General features: G+C 31.1%; 1 protein-coding gene across 1 annotated transcript; it reads right to left on the reverse strand.

The window, feature by feature from the left end:
* Positions 1–1,115: 1,115 nt before the first annotated feature.
* On the reverse strand, positions 1,116–23,213 carry LOC108908425 (probable cytochrome P450 12a4, mitochondrial). Its single transcript, XM_018712460.2, has 9 exons — positions 22,758–23,213; positions 13,358–13,451; positions 12,962–13,074; positions 10,663–10,895; positions 7,032–7,200; positions 6,822–6,975; positions 3,816–4,064; positions 1,858–2,073; positions 1,116–1,596 (listed from the first exon to the last, which is right to left on the reverse strand). The coding sequence occupies exons 1-9, from the start codon at positions 23,042–23,044 to the stop codon at positions 1,489–1,491; spliced, it is 1,623 nt and encodes a 540-aa protein (XP_018567976.1). The 5' UTR covers positions 23,045–23,213; the 3' UTR covers positions 1,116–1,488.
* Between the last annotated feature and the right edge of the window lie 280 nt (positions 23,214–23,493).

Below are 23,493 nucleotides of genomic sequence, written 5' to 3' on the forward strand. Positions count from 1 at the left end.
CAATCACTAGCCGGCGAAACAGAATGTTGTGCTTTAATGTAGTCTTGATCGTATTGCTTAAATAATTCTTTATTTTAGCAAATTTACTAATGTGAAGGATATAAAATTACTGATTACGTGGCTTGCTATCATTTATGAAGGTTCTATATAACATAATAGGTAGTATAGTTCCGCAATTTGTAAATTTACAGGTAACTGAAAAATATTCTATCCTGTTTTTTTCTCCATTATACTTCTAAATATCCAAAAAGTTGCAAAAAACATCTCACTTAGTTTTTGTAATAATATATGGGTGATTCACAACTTATCCAAAAAAATTTGGGAATAGATGCGGCATGAGAAATGGAGTCAATATCGTAAAAAAATTTTTGTAAAATCCTTGTAATTTCCGAGAAAAAAATTATTGAAGTTATAGTACATTCAACCACTACATAGCTGGACAACTGTAGTTTCCAGCGTCATTCGCAATACGCGTGGGGACCCACGTGGCCTTAGCGACTCCGAATACTGAAATCCGTCGTTGCGATGTTGTTTACCTGTTAGCTGTGATGTTTACAACAGTTTTTTAGTAGTTAGTGTCAAAAATGGTTTGCGTGTATTTAGCAACTCAGAGTTGATGGATATCGTTTTAATTTATGTTGAAGCAAGACAACATTTGTATTATGGTGAAGCATTTTGTTATGGTGAAGTAAGACATCATCAATGTTAGTTCGTAGAAAGTGAGTAAGACGGACCCAAATGTGTTTATACGTTAGTGAATAAAATTTTGAACAATTGTTGTTGTAACATCGGGTATGTCAAATGATTTTATTATTTAAAAACACAAATTAATTTTATTGATTAATAAAGGCAAAAGCATTTGAATTTGCCGATATAAAATAGGTGCTATAAAATTCTATTTATTTCTTTCCTTGCGAAAGTTTTTGTGCGTTTTTATCACACCGCCATGCCGGTCCCATTGTGCGAGGTCAGGTTTTACAGTGGACCAGTTTCCAGTGTCGTGCAGAAGTTTATTTTTAAATCATTTTCGAACTGCCTTTTTTGATTTTTTCTTTACAAAATTGTATTTGTAAGGGTCTCCTGTACATTCAGAATTTTTTATTCTTTTTGGATAAGTTCTGAATCACCCTGTATAGGTACATTTTATATATAAATATATACGTAAAGGGTACTCTGTATATTTTTAGAAATTTGAATAGAATGCTTTTATTAGGATAAATATTACAGTAGTTTTTATAAGTACATATATGCACTCGTTCTACCATATTTTCCTTATTGTTAAAGATAGATCTCAAATATTCAAAAGTCATATTACATCTGGGTCTGTAATACGATAATCGATTTTTTTTGCAGCCAAATATTGAAAGGTTTTCTATATTTTAAAACATTATACCTTTTCTAAAAAAAATAATGAAGAAAATAGGGCAGGGGAATTTTCTCTGACTTTTATATTACCTTACAAATATCACATAATCCAATATAACTATATTAGAGCTCCTTTACTCTGAGTTTAAGAGGTTTCGTGATTCCATATAGTAAATTTCCAGAAAATGTCATATCTTCGTGAGGCCATGAAAGTTCAAAATTCCTTATAATCTGAAAAAAATATATTAAACAGATTAATGAATAGTGAAACTTCACACATAATATGCAATTTTTAAATGGTTTTCGATAAAAAAAAACACGAATAATACAATACCTACGTAGTTGATAAAATATATATTTAATATAGATTCATTATACAATTAACACTTGTATAAGTTCAAATATATCTAATTTTCGATGATTTTGATAAAATAATATAATCATTTAAAAATTCGAAACAACTTATTCAATTAGAATAAGTACGGTACTTACCCTCGCTGTCGCTACTTCTAATTCCAAATTGGCCAAGCGCTTGCCAACGCATGACCTAGGTCCGAAGCCGAAAGGCATGTATGCAAAGGAATGCACGTTTTTAGTTGAGTATTGGTCTTCTGTTGCTCGAAGCCACCTCTCAGGAATAAATTTAGCAGCATCTTTGAATATTTCATCCGAATTGGAACTAAGGAGATGCATGGTCATGACATCAGTCTGCGGAAGAAAAACAAGGTTATTTCATTTTTGCAGAACATTTGAACATATTTAGTCCTGATATTAAATTAAAATTTTATTTGACGTTACATGCAGAAATAACTGATGGTCTTAATCAACAAATAACTTCAATTTGTGTTAATTTTTTTGAACACCTTGTGTCACAAATATGAGCACTACCAATGGCATCCATGATATGCAACACTTGTGTCAATAATTATTTTACCTATCTAAAGAAATCAACAATAAGAGCAATCTAAGCATACACAACCTGTATAATGCAATTTTTTTAAACATAGGTGTTAATATCGTACCATATTGGAAGTCGACGCACAAATCTAAAAACATTAATTTCGAGTTTTTGAATTTTCCCATTCCAAGGTAAAAAATAAATAATTAATTAGGTAAATTCATAGTTTTAATTATAACTTGATTTATTTTATTTAGCATTTAAGGCAAATGTGATTTCCAAACAGAAGATAAGTTCCATATCTCTTTAATTACATAATTGAAAGCATTAAATTTATTTAGCAGTTATTATTTGGCAACAAAGCCACCGCTGGAACTGCCGCCTATTACCAAGTAGAAGAGTTACCACGCTAAATTTCATTGATGGATGCCGGCTAACTAAAGCCTGCATCCATTTCGGATTGCCAATTTCCAGTATTTAAGAAGCAGTCTGTGGCGATAAGCTATATTGTCTGTGTTAGTAGTTATACAATTATGGCTGAAAGCTACTAAAGAAATAATATGCTCCAGACTTGCACATACGAATATTTGTGAATACTATGAATATTCTTTAAAAAATAATCATATACCTATGAATACTTATTCAAATAGTCCACTCTACACATATCACTAATTGTTATATGTGAATTCAATTAGGTTCAGTTTCACGCCATCAGCATCAACCTATATGTAGTGTTGAATTTAAAAGAATTCATAAACATTTGGTGCACTGGCATAAATAAAAAAAACTTTGAAGCAACAAAATGCCACACAACAAAGTTGCAAATGTTGAATTCTTCTTTCAGACTTAGTAAAATTATGGAAATGTGAGTTTCTATGATACCGGCTGTTATTTTAGTTGACTCTCATAACAACACTTTTCTTAGTATTTATTTTATTTATGTGTTAAGCATGAATTACGGTTTTATCAATATTTAATGGAGAATTATTTAGAAATAGATTTCGAAGAGTTCTTGTTAAAAAAAAAACACCTTACAAATGTTAGGATCTCACAAAGTATACTTAAATTATAATTTATAAAAGTTATAAATAAATTTCTGTATTTTAAATTGTTAATATGAAGCATATTTCAAAAGTAAGAGCCAATCAGTTATAAAATCAAAATAAATAAGGAAATGAACAAAAAAATATATGTTTTAGTGGTTTCAAATACATGCATAGCATAGTTATGTAATTTTTCTAGTAGCTATTTTCCTCCAAACACTTTTGACATTGGAAAACAAGCGTTTTCAAACATTATGTAAATTTCACCGCTTGAAATTGATCAAATTTGTCCCATCAGAATTTTTTAATTGTTTCGATTGTGCGGTCAACGGTGTGTGAACGTTATCACTAGAGAGAACGATTTCTGACCTCAGTATTCCTTCCCAACTATTGTGCGAAGCGCACTCTATAGCCCTGACCTAATAATTGCAACCTTTTAACGCAAATCTGGATAAGACATTAGATATATATTCTAGTACGTCACATTAAAAGCTATTGCTTATACTTACACCCTTTGGGATTTGATAGCCTGCAAGGACCAAATCCTTTACGGTTGTCCTCAAATTTCCTATAGCTGTTGGAGCTATCCTGCTCGATTCTTTGATTGCTGCCTTAAGATATGGCGATTTATTCAAAACCTCTTTGGTGACTGGTGAATTTTTTTTTGGAAGATTTTTCAATAGCTCCTCTCGGAGACACTGCTGTTTGTCTGGATTTTTTGCAAGGAAGTACAACAGGGTAGCCAACGTTTTTCCTGTCTAAAAAAGGAAGTGAAAATATTTTAGTGACGTCTGTAATTGTTTTGGCTATATTCGGTGAAGCGATACTTTATATTATTCTCTTCTACATTATGTAACTGGAAAAATGGTTCCTTAGATTCCGTATAAAAATTCAAATAAATGTCGATTAAATTGGATAAATGAATATCAGAAAAATTACAGATATTCGACTACATTTTGATTACGAGCTTAATTGACTTTGTTTTGAATTGAGAAAAAGTGAATTGTAATCATATGCATTTTGATAAGACATAAGAATATTGTTAATATTCTTAAATAACTAACATTTTTCGACATCATGTATATAGATATGAAAAATATATTTCCTCACGATATCTATTTATCTTATATGCCCATATAAAACGTTTATTTTCTGTTATATTGTTAATATTATGTTATTTCTTAACCCTCAAAAACTTACTATGCTGTTTTCATGACAATATCTAAAAAATGAGTTCGATTTAAAACAGCTTTATTAATTCTAATTAGGTAAAATATCTGTTCTGTTAACTTTTATTAAACTTTAAGTTGCGAATTGAAGCCAGCTTACCAACTTAATATGTCAAAGAAAATGTGGAATCAAATTATAATTAATGTACATTATTGTTATGGTTTTGTTGTATTGTTATTATACATTGTACGACATTTAACAAAGATAGCGCATCTTTGAAATATTGTGTGAGATATAATACTGCCTGTTCATATTTTACTTATAAAATCGTGTTTCTTTTAAACTGAACTTCGAAAATAAGGTTAAAAATAATACTCTAATTTAGAAAGGAAAAATTATACAAAATTTAAAAAGAATTTCTCGCACTATCAGTATAAAGTTTAATAGAATGCAAGTCTGCGGAAGATTATGATGATAACAAAATTGTAATCCTTTAGAATCGACGTACAAAGCCAAGATTGTCATTTTCATTGTTACTGCTGTTATATTTCACTAGTTTTTATAAATCATTTTAACTGCATTGTTCTGTTAATAACATGTATTTTTTCCCATAAGCTCACAGTAACTATAAACTGAATATAACATTACTGAATAATATAATGAAGTTATTACAGGCACAGTCAAATATTGATTTCTATTAGTAAAATAATAATAATAATACCACTGAGATTAAGGGAATAAAGACTGAAGTGTTTATTTTAATCTTGAGGGTGATGTGATCATTAGAGAGCGGACAATGTGTGTCTCTACCCGAAGAATAGGTCAAATTTTGGTAGAGATGTGTACGCGTTCAAAAATGTATTGTGTATAAACTATGCAAAATATAATTATTATGTATAGCAAATATATCATATTATCCTCACGAAGATTTGTACCCTTTATTTAAAATCCATAAATCATGTGAACAGGTTAAATAACGAGAAAATAATTAAGTTAATTTAGTTCTAAAGAAATGAAATGACACTCGCGCCCATCTCTAGTCCATCCGTCGACATCAGTTGCGTTTATCGAATTCCTATTGGTCAGAATTCAAGCTGCAGCCTTGTTATGAATGGAGCGTGAGTTGGACTATTCTATCATGTGCGTCGCCTGAGGCTATTCGTTACATTGACTCCTAATTTCCAATTAAAAGAACGACACTATTTTTAACCGAACTTTATTTAATAAATATGTAGTATACAATTTCTGATTTTCTAAATATTTTATAACGCCTAAAAATGTATGTACCGTGGAATTTTGGTGAATTATCACGTAAATTTCCGATGCATACCCGACACGCCACTGCGTCATGGGTAATGTTTCTAGGTTTATGAATGACATATCTATGTTCAAGGTTAAAGTCACAAATTGTCCGCTCTCTGGTGATCATCCAATAAAAAATGTACTTTTTGTGGTAGATACATACGCAATGTTTTGTATGCCTTGGCTTGAAATAATTACATTACAATAATTACAATAATTACATTACATTACAATAATTAAATTACATATACATAAAATTATTTAATTACAACAATTATTTTTTATAATATAAATAAAGTGAATAGTCTACTTTATTTATAATAGTCATATCATACATCTCTCAGTTAAATACAATAATATCTATTTTGAACCATAAGATTAATTACTGCGTTATTTGATAGATATTATTGCATTTATCTGAGAGATGCAGGTATGAATACAATCTACAAACTATTGTTGCCAATGGCCAATGCAGCTAGTTTTATATTTGACACACGTCAAAAATATTAATTAGCAACTTTTCAAAGTCGTCCGATTAATTTTTTCATTAAATATTTCACAAGAGTTACTGTTTTTATTGCAATATTCTACTCATACTACTTTGCAGCTATCATCAGCAGAACTGACTCAAACCATTATAAATAGGAAAGAATTGATTTTCGGACCCAAGTACTGTAGAGACTTTTGGTGAGTAACACAAAACCAACAACTTCAGCCACAATTTCAGCCAATTTGACAGAGCCCACATTTTGATAAAGACCGTGCGGAGCCTTTTGAACATTATGTAAATTAAATAAATAGGTATTTAGTATTTTGTTATTTAAATAAGTACGTATTTTGGTATAATACACAGTATGATGCAAATGAAAGAACTAAATTCATTATTTCGTAAATCGGTGACTATAAAATAGGCCCATTTTTATGTATCGACATTTTTTTTTAAGTATAAATGCGGTAGCTCTTTTGAAAAGTCTGGTAATAATTATCTAATCAGCCGTATCAATAAGTATAACAAAGTACAGAAAATCGGTAATATGTATTACCGTATCTATCCCAGCTATCAACATATCCATGCCCGTAGCAACAGCAATCCTTTTATCTATTTTGGCCAGTCTTTGGGTCACACTGAGTTGATCGTCTGGTATATTTTCTGCAATAGACCTGTTCAAAGATTCTTCTATATATTTAAGTGTTGTGCTAAAAAGTAATAGATACCTAGTGGATATACATTAAAAATACGTTAACATTCTTACTCAGTTATATAGTCCAAAATTTTGACGTAACGTTTAAGTGCGGGTGTTGAGATGAATTTCCATATTGGTGGGAGAAAGTCTAACTGATACATAAGTACAAACATATCATTTACTTTGGATATAAACTGCTGTGGCTCGGAATCCTTGGGGGCATTTAAATGTAGACATCCTGAAATTTCAAAGGTTAATTGAAAAAAGTTTTGGGTATCAGAGAAAAATCTTTTCCAAGAAGGGCAATAACGACTCGCTAAGATAAATGTCAAATTTTGTGGTTTTATTTTAATCCTTAAATCATTTCAAACTTATTTCATTCACAGATGTTCAATATTTCCATTTTTCGCGTAGAATTCTTATTTCTGTTGCAGATAAACTTTTATAGTTAAAAAGGATTATTTATTATAAACTTAAGTCAGTGAGGCGACTTTAAACCAATAATCATGTACTTTTCTAGTCTCATGATGTGAACCGTCGCTTGAGGCATGAAGTGACGCTTTACGCTGCGATTATAAACTTAAATTAGTTAATAAGGGGTGATATTAATTTATTTTTTTAACTATAGTTGTTTCCAAAATTTTAACATAATGATTACGAAACACCTAATATGCATTTGATATATGTTAACATATTCAGAAAATAAATCTTATTTTTAAACAATAAAATCTAAAATATGACTACGTGGCCAGTAATTTTTTTTAGGACAGTAATTTTATTTCCTTCACGTTGGCAATTAAATTTCGGTAAAATTAAAACAATAAGATAAAGATTATATTAAACACAATATTCTGTTTCATGGGCGTAATTTTTCACAAGATTCTAATTCAACCAACCAGCGATCGCATTATCTCAAGAGTAGACGTAACGGTTTGTCATTGTTCATTGTAAACGAATCATTAATATTGGTAACGCCAAGATTTAATGTAATAAGGCTCTGTATCAATATAATTTATGACATCAAAATACTGAGAAAATAAAGCTGTACAAAATATTATAACTTATCAGATAACAAACATATTTTCTTTTGTTAACTGTTTCCGATTACGTCTAATAACAAAGCTTTTACACGCTTTTAAAATATACCAAACAAATGTAAATTCACTTACCTCATAATTATCTTTTAAAAATTAAGGAAATTCTTATCTACAATCTTATCAGATATTAACAATTATATTCATTTTTGAAAAGGGCTCTTTAAATGATAATAATTATTAGTCCAAGCGGTATTTGTTTTAAAAAGGGTATACTTGGGTAAAACGCATATGGTCGGAGAATGATAATTGTTCTATGCAAATAATGTGGGCTTAATTGTTATTGCAAAAAAAGTATAATTAAAATAGCAAAAATATTAATTTTTTCTTGGATTTCTCGTCGACAACTTAGCAACTATTCATTTTGGACAAAAATGGAAGAGGAAAAAATGTTTTGTAATTAAATTTTGAACAAGATAGCGGTAGTTGCAATTCGAAAAAATAATTATTGTTATTGCAAAAATCGAAAAAATCATTTAAAAAATTGCAAAAAATGCTAGTTTATTTGTCAATTTTTTTCAGACACTTGAATAATACCTAGGATCTTCATACTATTAAATTAAACTAGTGAAGGTTGGGAGCGTTCACAGTAAACTCACTGATGTACACTAGATCGTTGAATCTAAATCTTATTTACAAGAGCTAACAATTTATAGTAATTAATACACAACGTAAGCTATTTATTTTATCTAGCTAAGCAAGATATCTAATGTAGCATTATTGTTATGGAAAAATATAGAATTAGAGATAAAAATATATACAGGGGTTAACGGGATATTAATATTACTAACTTCTTAGTGCATAGAATCATCACACTAAATTTCAGCCAATTCGGTTCGATGGTTTTTACGTAATAATTGTTTAATTTTTTTTTAATTATAAAATTTTCAAAATGAAATTTCTAAAAATCTAAAGCCTTTGAATACTTGAAAATTTCACCACAAAAAGAAGAGCACTCAAGCTTTAAAATGCTCTTGGTTGGATCAATGAGGTTGTTTATTTAAATAATTATTGTTTAAACAATTTTATAATATTTAAACAAACTTACAAGTATTATCTGGTGCAACTAGCAAAAATTTTGGTCGTAAACATAGTAAATAAATAAACATAATAAATTAATCATTTTTTAAAGTAACTGTTTATCGGCATGTCAAAAGTCCAATAATTAATAATACTTAAAAGGTAGTTGAAAATATGATAATTGAATTTTTGAAGTTGCGAGACATCGATTTAAAAAAAAACCTCAAAATCGGACCACTAGAAGAAATTTACTCCCGGAAAGTACTCGGAATGACAAAGGTATTTGTTTAAAAAAAAAAACAGCCTTCCAGACCTCGTATGCAGATGCCGGTCAACTTTGATCGACTATAACTCTGGAACCAATTAACGAATCACCACGTTTTTTTTTTAAAGAAAAGAAGCGTCTTACCGAGTACTTTAAAAGCAATAATTATAATGAATTTCNTTATTAGTTCAAAAAACAGCCCTTATATCCTTATTGTTTTGCTGTAAATAAGGGTTAACTTTAACGGGCTTTAACTCCGAAAATAATGGGCGGATCATCAGGTTTTTTTTAAATACTCGTCTTTCCGAGTGCTTTCATATTTTAAAATAAAAAAAAATTAAAAGACATTAAATTATTGCAATTATTTATAAGCGTGAAAATTGCAAAACTGTTTAAACAATTACTACGGCTCACATAATTGTCCGATTTGAATTTTTCAAAGAGCATTTTAAAGCTTGAGAGCTCTTCTTTTTGAGGTGAAATTTTCAGGTATTCAAAGGCTTTCCATTTTTAGAAATTTGATTTTGAAAATATTTTAATTAAAAAAAAATTTAAACAATTATTATGTAAAAACTATTTAACTGAATTGGATGAAATTTGGTGTGATGATTTTATACACTAAGAAGTTTAATTGGGAAAAGTATGAAGATCCTAGGTATTATTCAAGTGTCTGAAAAAAATTGACAAATAAACTAATTTTTTAAATGATTTTTCCGATTTTTGCTACAACAATAATAATTTTTTCGAATTGTAACTAAGTCTATTTGGTTCAAAATTTAATTACAAAACTTTTTTTCTCCTTCCATTTTTGTCTAAAGCGAATAGTTGCTAAGATCCAAGAAAAAAATGAATTATTTTGCAATTTTTTTATACTTTTTTCAATAACAATTAAGCCCACGTTTTTTTTTATTTGCATAGAAATATCATTTCTGAAGTTATTTAGAAGCCGTTAAAGCAAAAATCTCCGATCATATGCGTTTTACTCAACCCGAAACAGATACCGCCTGGACTATACATATACATTTTTAATGAAGTGACTATATCCAACTAATTTGTCAATTATTTTTTTTTTGTGCGCCTGTATAGTTGAGCGTAAATATGTGAGACCTTTTTCACTTTGTACTTATCCCACTATAAGACCTATAAGACAAAATTTTTTGAATTAAATTAAATATGAAAATATATACAGCTTCATCCATTAGACCAATTATTATTTTATCTTTTTCTCAGTAGAAAACTATGTTGAACCTTTTGTTAAAAGCTATTGATATTAAAAACTGTCATACGTACGTATCATCGAAATTTAAACCTTATTACATACCTAAATGCCTATCGAGTGCGACCAGTCCAACTGATTCCAATGCCCACTTATATAACTCGCCCTGGAAATCGTCCGGCATTTCATTATTTTCATTTTGTTTCGAGAAATAGCGAATATTATCAACCAATTCGTGGGCGACTTTATCCATACTTCCCACATACTGTTGAATTGTCCTAGGCTGCATTAAGATTGGGTTTACTACCGATCTGATTTTAAACCACTCTTCTCCTTGACTAAAACAATGTCAATTCACTTAATTTACCCCTTACTTTATACATTTTAAACATCACAAATTGTTTTGCCATTTTTTTTTGGAGTTAGTTATTATTGTATTTTCTAATTGTATTTCTGACTTAGTTAACCTTTTTAAGATATAATAGTATACTCATTTAAATAAATTTAAAGATAATGTATTCCACGTCCCGAGTGATATCACAACCTTCAATTCCACACCACAAAGTCGTTTGTAGACTCTCTACGCAAGAAAAATCTAGACAGTGTTCCTGGCCAGTACTCTACGCACTTTTATACATTTAAGATTTTTAGTAATATATATTCATTATGTCATTTTGAACTTATTTATTGTTAATAAATTATTTTCAATAAATAAATTTTCACAATTCAAGACATTGTCGAAGCACGCCGCTCGAGCCCTAGACCATCATCTAGTGTCAAATGTGTTCAGACATTTCGGTACCTGTTGCGAAGATCCTAAGGAATAAAGCCAAGCTTCACAGGCTTGTTTCCTTTGTTGCGAAGATTCTAAATGATAAAATCAAGGTACTCTAAGTCGCCCAAAATCTAGGTACTCCAAGAAGACCTATAAAAGTGCTCAGGCAAAGGAAAATATATGTGAAATTGAATAATAAAATGTCCCCTATAAAATATATTGAACTGGGAGTACCTCAGGGTACAATACTTGGCCCACTTATTTTCCTGATATTTATGAATGATCTCCCTTTGCATGTTAATGCAAATATTATATGCAGATGATGTCGCTTTTGCAACGGCGGCAAATAGTCTTGTGGAGCTTAAAAATGCAGAAAAAACTGTGTGTATGCAGTTTTCTTCTCGCTGAAAAATCATTGATCCTCTCCAGATAATTGTAGGTAATACGACAATCGAAGCCTCATAGTTCTGTAAATTTTTAAGAACTTTTATACATTATAACATGATCTGAACAAAAATGGAGAGGTGCAGATAAACACCTCCTATAGGCCGTTTTCACACTGGCCGACACGACACCGGCACGACAACGACAACGATGCCGGTGGATGCGTAATCTCATATAAATAAATGGTCATGTTTTCACACTCGCCGATATATCGGTATCGTGTTGTGACAGGCTACTCCACTCGCGTCGTCGCTGATGTCGGTATCGTTGTTGTGCTGATGTCATGCCGGTGTCGATGTCGGTATATGTGAAAACGCCCATACACATATTCACGCCTAGATCACGAGAACCCAAAGTAGTTTATAGACAATCAGCAAATGTGTGACCGACCAGTCAACAATTTTAACAATTCTTCAATTGGACCTTAATAGGGAAAACTGAAGCTGACCTGAGAGAATCATGAAGATCATGAAGGTATGACAAATGAAACAGGTACAAGACAATACCTGAAGCTTCACTACTCTCTGTTAGCTAAACCTATTCGACTCCCAGGACTTTAAACCCGCCTGTAACACAGATGCCGATCAGGTTGCTCAAACCAGGATCGAATACAAGCGCTCTTCTTAGAATGAGGCTGAATTCTGATGACTCACCACCAAACACTGACTGAGAGACGTACCATTTCAATGTCGTCTTCCTCGGCTGGAAAAATGCGCCAAATTGTTCCCAAAATGTGGCGACCAGGGAAGTTCTAATAGACCATCTACACCGCTTCACGCAGGTCTATCTGGACGGTATAATTGTATACAACAAAACTACAGCTAAACAACGAGATCACTTCAGGCTAGTGCTCGAGAGATGAGGCAACACGAACTTAAAATATCTCAGAGAAGTGTGTAATTCCCGCCGACAATGCTAAAGTAATTTGGTCACCAAATCCAAGGTAGCCCTACGAAACCATTAAACAACTATATTTAAGCCTTGCAAAAGTTCCTGATGTCCAACTCTAAGCGACAAAGCAATTGCAAAGCTTGGAATTTGCAGTGCGACGCTGCATCACTAACAGGTGTTAAAAGTGTCAATATGTGCCTTTACTTTTTACAAAAAATCCATCTTTTGAAAGTATTTCCATTCAGCTTTAAGTTTTAGCAAGTTTATAACTATTCGGTTATCCATACTACTTACACACTTGCCAATCCTCCAACTCCACCAAAAACATCTTTTCTTATTTCCAGACGATAATATGTTACAGATTCTGCAACCGTTCTTAGAGGAAATGGTCCTTCATTTCTGAGAGCCTGAAAATTCGTGATATAATAGAAAATACAATAATAACGAATAAATTTTCTCTATTTACAAATTACCAATATCTTTCATTTGTTTTTATGTAACTAAATAATGAATGAATAATATGCATTTTAAAATTTTTGTTTGAAATGGTAAAAGTTACCACAAAATTTGTTTGCGTATCTTTATTTCAATATCTAAGTAGAAAAGGATATAAGATACTTGAAAAAGTTATGTGTAACTCTTTAAAATTGATTTTGTTGAATAACATATATATATATATATATTACTTACAATTTCCATATCATTAACATCAAAGAGTATAGCCACGGGATTTCTTCCAGGTATTCCTTTAAGGCTGACAATGTTGCCATACTTATTTTTTAATCTGGGGAAAAATATTGTATTAAAACTAGGTAGATGTACGATGATTAAATATCACAAAAAGTGTAACCACTAAGCAATACTAAATCATAATCTATTAGTTCTTTTTCTTTTGATCAACTATTAAGGAAACGAAATAAATGAGTTTCTGTTTAAATTCTGATTCTGTTCATAACTCCAATCGATTAATTTTCTATTGCATTTTTGTATGAACTATTAGAGAAAATATCCCTAAAAACTGACCTTGTCCTATAAATAAACCACCACGAAAAACTTCCCAATAAGAGAAACCATACTATTTTTTATTTTATCAATTTTGGCAGATTTTCAGAAAAAAAAAAGAAATTATGCAACTACCTAACGCCATTAATTTTTATGTATAACAAGTATACGTTACAGATGAAAACATTATCTCAGTGTCGAATTTCCAAAATAAGCATTAAATGGTTGTGGTGCCTTTTTACTTGGCCTGCGATGGAAAATATGAAATAGCTGGTCCTACAGTATTGCAACTTCAGTTTGACATCAAAATTGTTTAGCTGTACCCATCTGCCTAGGTACGGAAATCAAAGAGAAGATCCTGGTAGATCATCAACTTATCTTAAGGTAAGCGATGATTTTCGAACCAACAAAATCATTTGTTGGCTTTCTCCGACGCCGACGGCAAAAAAGAAAACATCAAGCTATAGTCCAACCAAATTACACTTGGAGAAAAAAAAATTGTTACCTGGACTTTTATAAGTGGAAATGGTAAAAGGGCTTATAATAAACCTAAAAAAAATAAATGCGTGAGCAGGGGCGGCGCAGGGTTGATTTAGGTGGTTGAAAAGTTATGAAAAATTGTATCAATGCGATTTCTGACGAAAGTTGTAGATCATGCAAAATTCTACAACTTTTGTAGAGGTCACTTTTTAACATAACCTCAAAATTTCCGGGAAAAATGCGAAAAACATAATTTTTTCTGATTTTTCGTTTTTTATTTCTCATTTCCGCAAAAATAATTTAATTCGATTGACGAAACTTGGTGAAAGTATACCTTTCTCTATCTTAAATAACCTCAAATTTTTTAGATAGGAAAATCAAGAAGTTTCTGAGATATTCATTTCTTTCGGCCTGAAACACTTTTTTTCAAAGAAAAATTCTACTTAAAAAAATCATCGTACAGAGTTCTGCCGGTAATCATTTTTTTCGTTTTGACATATACTTTTTGGTGAAATAAAAAAATTTGTAATAACATTTCAAAAAAAGCTCAAAAATGCAAAAAAATAAAAAATGACTTTTCAGTTATTGTTGATAATTTGATTAAATTAAAAAACATTCAAAAACTGACTACACCATTCAATTCTACGAAAAAAAAAACTGTGTCTCATTGTTTGACCCAAAACTATATTTTTGTACAGTGTTGCTATAAACATCTAAGTTGAATTACAAATGCACAAATGATAAATTATCTCTGGATGATTTGAGATTTCAGCAATACAAAGTATTAACTGCAAAGTCTACTGTTGACGCGAAATCCGAAAACCCGAAATTTTGCAAAATCGTTTTATTTTTTTCTGGCTTTATTTGAAAACGAATTTTAAATAAATTGCATATTTACATTGCCACTTTTTTCGCTCTATCCAATGGCGTCAACATTTTTGCAATCCGACGTTTCGTCTTCGAGGGGCCATCATCAGATTAATTTTTTTAAATATATCGCTGCTATTTTTATGACAAAATCCAATCATTTTTAATTCTGTATTAGATGATATTACTATTGTAATTAAAAAGGTTTTTACCTATCATTAAAAATTTTTCCTGAGTACGGCTCTGAACGCTTTCAACATACCTGTATCTATTGCAGAAGAGAGAGAGAGAGGAGAGAATAAAAGTTCAGCATAAAATATCCAACCATTTTTTTAATTCATAATTTAAAAAGCTGTTCCTAATAAAAAAATAATACGAATTTATGAAATATTTTATTATTTTTAATTAGTATTGCTAACAGTAGTAAAAAATTATTGGATATTTTGTGCGGTATTGACTTTTATATTGTTATGACTTCATCCAATAGATATTTTGAAAGCGTTCAGAGCCGTTCTCAGGAAAAAATTTAAATTATAGCTAAAACAAGCTAAAAACTTTTTACGCGATTAATATCCTCTAATTGAAAATTAAAAATGACTAGATTTTGTCATAAAAATAGCCGCGACGTATTTAAAAAAATTAACCCGATGATGGCCCCTCGAAGACGAAACGTCGGATTGCAAAAATGTTGACGCCATTGTATAGAGCGAAAAAAGTGGCATTGTAAATATGTAATTTATTTTAAAATTCATTTTCAAATAAAGCCAGAAAAAATTTTGCAAAATTTCGGGTTTTTCCGGATATCTCCGGAACTACCCGGAATTTTAAAACTTTCTAAACAGCATATTATTAGGTATAAAAAAACACAACTTTTTTCTAATCTGAGCCATCCCGTATCTTTTACCGTTTCCTAGATCCTAATGCTATCCCATCCTTATTTTGGACACACTGTATATCTATGAATTCATCAAACTTTAAAAAAAATAAGTACACTAATCGATCCTACGGAAAAAAAATATTATTTGTTTTATTTATTCAATATTCGTCTTATGTTTATAGCAATACTGTATAAAAATAGTTTTGGGTCAAACAATGAGACAGTTTTTTTTTCCGTAGAATTGAATGGTGTAATCAGTTTTTGAATGTTTTTTAATTTAAACAAATTTGTAACAATAACTGAAAAATTCATTGTTGCAAGTCATTTTTTACTTTTTGCATTTTCGAGCATGTTTTTGAGCTGTTATACATTTTTTTATTTCACCAAAAAGTATATGTCAAAAAAAAAAATGATTAACAGCAGAATTCTGTACGATGATATTTTTTAAGTAGAATTTTTCTTTGAAAAAAAAGTGTTACTTTCACCAAGTTTCGTCAAAATTAAATAATTTTTGCGGAAATGAGAAATAAAAAACGAAAAATCAGAAAAAAATCTGTTTTTCGCATTTTTCTCGGAAATTTTGATGTTATGTTAGAAAGTTGTAGAATTTTGCATGATCTATAACTTTTGTATTGGATACTTTTTTGTTTGACGTCAACTTTCGCCAGAAATCCCAATGATACAATTTTTCATAACTTTTCAACACCCCAAATCAACCCTCCGCCGCCCTTGCTCACGCATTTATTTATTTTTTTTTTCGTTTATCACAAGCCCCTTTATCATTTCCACTTATAAAAGTCCAGGTAACAATTTTCTTTTTTTTTCCCTCCAAATGAGTTATTTTGATCAGTCTAGCTAACGAAGTTTGTCCTTCGAGTGTGGTGAATGTAAAGTAGGTTCATGTATAAAATAAGGAGATATATACAGGGTGTCCCACCGGGAACTTCGTCGATCCATATCTAGGAAAGTACGCCTCCGAAAAATTTGAACCCTGGGGCGAACACAACTAAAATATCTAGGACTCTCCAGCACTTACAGTTATACCGGAAGTCGACACCAACTTAGTTATTTTAAATGGAACACCCTATACAGTGTGGCAACGATTTAGGTGACACAGGCCTATAACTCAGGTGTTAATTGGCGAATCCTTTTCAAATTTTAACCACTTATGCAGACCAATGGGGTGGACATTTGAGGATCATTAAACTTACATATATCCATAGGTGTGCGTTAGGGGAAATTAGAAGGTGATCGATTTTTCGGTATTTTTTATTAACGAATAAAATACGGAATTGCTGATGTCTTAATCTTAATCAGTATCATCGAAAATATACCCATGTCAAGTCATCATTAAAAATCGCGCACCAAACATTCACTTTATAAACATACTGATTCTTAGCATTTATTATCCACCTGGGATTGTCTCTTTCCCAATATCGAGAGTTCTGCGTCGATACAACACCATTTGTAGAACAAGTAGCTTCATCGCTAAAAATTATTTTTTTCAAAAAATTTCTGTCGTTCAGAAATTCACCTTGCACCCAGAAAGTATTGTCTAGCCTCTTTAAATTGTCTCCTTCTAAAAAAGTGTAAAATTTTTGGTTTAAAGGGCTTCAATTTATTCTTTTTTAGACATTTTCTTATGGTTTCTTTGTTTAAATTCAAATTCAATGCCGCATGTCGTATGCTAGTCGTGGATTATTTCGGAAAGCATCTAAAATCCTATTTTCGTGTAAGTTTGCTCGTCGGTATTCTTTTGGTCTTACATGTGATACACTACCAGTCTGATTAAATATTTTATTAATTCGTGCTACTGTACTGTAACTTACTGTTCGATTGGGATGGCGGTGATTAAAAATTATTGCAGCTTCACGCGATGTAACATTTTCTCCAGACATTCTTATTATTTCAATTTTGTCAGTAACTGATATAATTTCTGCCATAACTGATGTTTTTTCGCAATAAATTATTTTTAAACTCAGAATTTTAATAACAATCTGACGTGCTAAACAACTAAAAATTATAAATGTCATTTCATTTAAACAAAATCATTTGACATGGATCACTGGATTTTGCATTACTGTGTGGATACAATATGTAATGTTATTCTTTGTATTAAACGAATTTCCTGTACAACCCTATATACGATTTGGATGAAACTTGCCGTGGGTATATTTTCGATGATACTGATTAAGACTAAGGCATCAGCATTTCCGTATTTTATTCGCTAATAAAAAATACCGAAAATTCGATCCCCTTTTAATTCCCCCTAGCGCACACCTATGGATATATGTAAGTTTTATGATCCTCAAATGTGCACCTCATTGGTCTGCATAAGTGGTTAAATTTTGAAAAAGATTCGTCAATTAACACCTGAATTATAGGCCTGTGTCACATAAATCGTAGCCATACTGTATATTAGTGTATTTTCAGATCCTACATGAAATTTGAGGGACACTTTATTAAATATTCCCTATACCTAGGGGTTATAGAATTTGAGATATTAATACAGGGTGTCCCGAAATTCATGTAACAAAATTTGGTTATAGATTCTTAAGACAAATTTAGGGGACCGGTATTTTTTCTTTTTGCCATCTGGCCCCCTCTTCCGGAGTTACAGCCCCCTGAAATCTGCCCCTAAGAAGTCTTTTTTATATCTCAAAACCATATTGTACGAGAATCACTAAATTTGGTACACAGGGGTTTTATGCCATGCGGAATCTCACAGTGCTACGCTTTTTGGCAAGAACCCCCTTAAGACACTTTTTCGTGGGCCCTCTTGTCTTTGGAACCAGAAAAATTTGGTCGCAAATTTGATTTTTTTTTAATTATTAGTTAGCTAGAAAGCCATTGAATTTAGAAACTTTTTTGGCTCTTGATATTTCTTTCGTAAAACGCAATGTTTTTGAGGAAAATGGCGAATCACGATATGCACTCGATCACATTTTGATATTTTTCTCGAAAACATTGCGTTTTACGAAAAAAGTATAAAGGGAAGTTTCTAAATTTAATGGCTTTTTAGTAGACATAATTTTTAAGAAATTTAAATATGCGACTAAATTTTTTTGGCTCCAAAGACAAGGGGGCCCATGAAAAATTGTCTTAAGGGAGTTGCCCGCCAAAAAACGTAGCACCATCAGATTCCACATGTCATAAAACCCCCGTGTACCAAATTTAGTGATTCTCGTACAACAGGATTCTGCGATATAAAAAAAAAGATTATTCTTAGGGGTGGACTTCAGGGGGCTGTAATTCCTAAAAACGGGGCCACTTGGCAAAAATAAAAAATACGGGTCCCCTAAATTTGTCTTAAGAATCTGTGACCAAATTTTGATGCATGAATTTAGGGACACCCTGTATTTAAAGAAAAAATTTGAGAGATGCAAGGGTCCGCGGAGATGCTAGTAACTCTTTTCAGGAGCGTGATGTCAAGTGGATTTTGTAACTGCAAAAGGCATAAGAAACACTAAATTATAGTATACCAACAAATTAAAACATTTAATACTAGGTGTTTCATTTTTACTGCTACATTTTAATAACTTCAAACAGCTATAATTTTCTTAACTTAAATGGAACACCCTGTATATTTTTACTCTGTCCGATGCAGATTGAAATTTCCTTTCAAGCCATATAAGCATTGTAAAGGGTGCCGTTACTACTTTTAGATATACATGTTTGCAGTTTTCAATTTTAATTAAATAATTAATAATAGACTTTTTGAAGTCTTGTCGATTTTGTTTTAATTAATTTTTGGTATTGATATAAATTTAAACAAAATAATAAAGGGCTTTAATAAATTTGAAATGGAATGCTTTTGAAGATAGGTTTTTAGTTATAAATTTGAAGAAATACAAAATTTTCCATCGTGACAAATGCTATCTGGCGGAGTATAAAGAAATTAATATCCCTGTTCGTTCGAAGATTCGATTAGCACCATGAGTTTTTATATTACTGCAAATCAAATGAATTAAAATAATAGACTTTGAGGGGAAATACTTTAGAGTAACACATTTTTAACACCAGAAATACAACGTAGAAACATAACAAGAAAAAAATATTGTAAAATTTGATAATTTAGGTCTACTTGAAGAGGCTCAGATTTTCACCTTTTTGTAATAAAAAAAATAAAATATAATATAATATAATAATATACTATATGCAATATACAACTTACAATATACAATTTATAACGTGTAATATATGCAATATGCAATGTACAATTATACGATATATATTATATAACATAGTGTAAGATATTTGTAATGCTGTGGATTTATTTTTGCAATATACAGGGTGATGCATTAACAATGGGAAAATCGGAAACTCAAGATACTACACGTGAAATGGTAACTATTGGCGCAAACATGCCTTATCCGAAAGTTGATAGTTTCGGAAATACAGGGTGTTGAAAGTTAAAATTTTAAATCGTTTTTTTGCGATTATTCTGAAAATATGTAGGTTAGGAACTTGAAAATTTGTGAAACTACATTTTTTTAGGCGACGACTAAGATGCGTGTTGTAATTTCAGCATTGCTCATAGAGGGCGCCACTTACGACCAATTTTACCGAAAATTTAGTTAATAACTTTTTACCCTGTATGTCTAACATGAAACTTGATTCAAAACCTGAAAGAGCAATTATTTTCCCATTAATTATGTATGTTGTTTCATTTCGGGATCTCGATCCGTTTTCGAAAAAAATCGATTTAACGAATACTATGTCATGAAATACGATAAATTAAAAGCGAAACAAACTAAGTGTTTCTTCATGTTATTACAACAATTAACAATAAAACAAATGAAATACGTAATAATGATTTAAAGTAATTTTTCGAAGAATCCTCTGTTGACACTAATACACTTTACACAACGTTTTCTGAAAGATCTTCGAGTTTGAAACAACATATTGGAATTGAGTCTGACTTCGTTGGTAGCGATTTGTATTCTTGGCCATAACTCTTCACGCAAGCCAATAGATTCTTTGAAAACTATCTCTTTCATTTGAGACCAAAAAGAAAAATTCAAGATGATTGAAGTCCGGACTTCTGGGTGGCCAAGCAAAAATGCTTATATTGCCAATCCAGCGATTTGGAAAAACTGCATCTAAATATGCACGCACTGACCGAGAAAATGCGATGGAGCTCCGTCGTGTATGAACCACATATCTCTTCTTAAATAAAGTAGAACTTCTTCAAGCCGTGGAAGCATTTTTGCTTGGCCACCCAGAAGTTAGGACTTCAATCCCCTTAATTTTTCTATTTGGTCTCGAATGAAAGATATAGTTTACAAAGAATCTATTGGTTCGCGTGAAGAGTTATGGCAAAGAATACAAATTGCTGCCAACGAAGTCTGCCTCAATGCCAATATTTTGTTTCAAACTCGAAGATCTCTCAGAAAACGTGTAAAGTGTCAACAGTGGATTCTTCGAACAATTACTTTAAATCATTATTACGTATTTCATTTGTTTTATTGTTAATTGTTGTAATAACATGAAGAACCACTTTTGTTTCGCTTTTAATTTCTCGTATTATCAAGACATAGTGTTCGTTATATCGATTTTTCTCGAAAACGGACAGAGATACCAAAATGAAACAAGAGTACATAATTAATGGAAAAATGATTGCTTTTTCAGGTATTGAATCAAGTTTCATGTTAGACATACAGGGTAAAAAGTTATTAACTAAATTTTCGGTAAAATTGGTCGTATGTGGCGCCCTCTATGAGCAACGCTGAAATTGTTCTTATCCGTCGTTTAAAAAAATATTATTTCACAAATTTTCAAGTTCCTAACCTACATATTTTCAGAATAATCGCAAAAAAACGATTTAAAATTTTAACTTTCAACACCCTGTATTTCCGAAACTATCAACTTTCGGATAAGGCATGTTTGCGCTAATGGTCACCATTTCACGTGTAGTATCTTCAGCTTTCGATTTTCCCATTGTTAGTGAATCACCCTGTATAATTGGCATCATAGAAGAGGTAATAAATCTATAGAAAACTTATTTGTTTCAAGTTGTCGTGGTTGTTAATACATATTGGTCAGATTTCGATTATCTTATCTGATATTATAATAAGGTCTTGTTTACGCAAATACACATCAAGTATTTACTGTTTCATCAATTACTGAAGATAAAGATAAAAATGTCCCTCGCTGTATTAAAAAAGTGGGGAATAAAATTTTTGCAGTAAAATGCAGGGCTATGTTTTAAATCTACGTCATAATATCTGTAGATTGTTTCCTAGTTTTAGTTTAAAGATCTGCAGTGAATCAAGAACCTATAACTACTAGTTTTGCTAAATTCATATACAAATATGACAACTAATGGCGATGATACTGAGGATTACTGTCATAAATAATCCAAGAATTTTCATGCATGCCACTAAGTATTTTGGAAATTCCATAAGTGCGATTAGTTGACAATTGTATTCTTAAGATAAAAGGGTATCTCCTATTTTTTTCGAGGTATCGAGGGTTCTTTTTACTTTTGACAGCAACACTACTTTAAATTGTGTTGCAAATTTCAAACTTTTTTCTGTGAAATGGATTTCCGAAGTATTTTAAATTTATTAATTACTTTAAATCCAAAGAAAATAATAATTCCAAAATGACTCCTTTTTCATATAAAATGAAAGACGCCGTTTTTCTTTGGAATAAATTCATTTAGCCTAATTTCCAAAATATTGAGTGGTGGCGAAATTCTGGGGTTCTAAAGCCTTTTCTTTATGAAATGGGTTTTAAGTTAGTTTATTATAAAGATATTTTTTTCTAAATAACTATAATAACAGAATGTTATTTTTTTCAACTAATCAATATGTTTAGTGTAAACAAAATTTAATAGCTTTTAGTATATAAAAAACTTACATTTGATACATATCTGTTTGAGGCATGTCACTGAACTCTCCTATGTACGGCATGAACCTCCACATATTCCCAATAAGCGGAAGAGGTTTAGGCCCTGGAATGGACTCGTACGGCAGAGCTTCGTCCCATCCTGGTGGTTTCAGGTCATTTTTTTCCCCGGAATCACCTAGATTCTTGTAGTAGTCGTCTCTCTTAGAAATACTTATGGACTCTGTAGTTCTTTTAGAAGGGTTGGTAGAAATAAACTTTACACCAATCTTATGCAGTTTTATCGCGCTCCTCAACATTTTGTTAAGAAAGTGTCACCCGGGTAAACACAACTAGATGCGATTTAATAGAACGTTCACTAACACGGAGCTGATGGGTTTATCTGAGACAAAACACAATTTTTTTTATACCGAATAATCTGACCTTGGTGTTAGTAGCACAGTCAGAGCCGGTTTCATTATCTAGTTTACGTAAATATACAATTGACAACTTTATTATTAAGAATTAGATATTATTTTGCTGATTCAGCGTAATTTTATTTATTATGTATTTAGTTAATTATGCTTGTGAAATAATAATAATAATAGCGGCGAACATGAGAATTTCATGAAGCAGTAGTCTCCAAACATTATTTTCACTGCACACTTTAGAAAATATAGACAAATTCTAGTATATTATGTACAATATAATTCATTATAACATAAATCTTACCAATGTTTTATCCCAATGCGCACATTTTTGGGGTCAC

Source organism: Anoplophora glabripennis, unplaced genomic scaffold (genome assembly GCF_000390285.2).
Source record: "Anoplophora glabripennis isolate ALB-LARVAE unplaced genomic scaffold, Agla_2.0 scaffold387, whole genome shotgun sequence".
NCBI classification, from domain to species: Eukaryota; Metazoa; Arthropoda; class Insecta; order Coleoptera; family Cerambycidae; genus Anoplophora; species Anoplophora glabripennis.

Excerpts from the sequence above, each read along its gene's own strand:
- LOC108908425 (XM_018712460.2), bottom strand. The coding sequence starts at position 23,044 with ATGTTGAGGAGCGCGATAAAACTGCATAAGATTGGTGTAAAGTTTATT. Across the intron at positions 4,065-6,821 it reads TGATAGCTGGGATAGATACG|ACAGGAAAAACGTTGGCTAC; the intron begins GTAATACATATT and ends TTCCTTTTTTAG. Across the intron at positions 2,074-3,815 it reads GCTATCAAATCCCAAAGGGT|ACTGATGTCATGACCATGCA; the intron begins GTAAGTATAAGC and ends TTTCTTCCGCAG.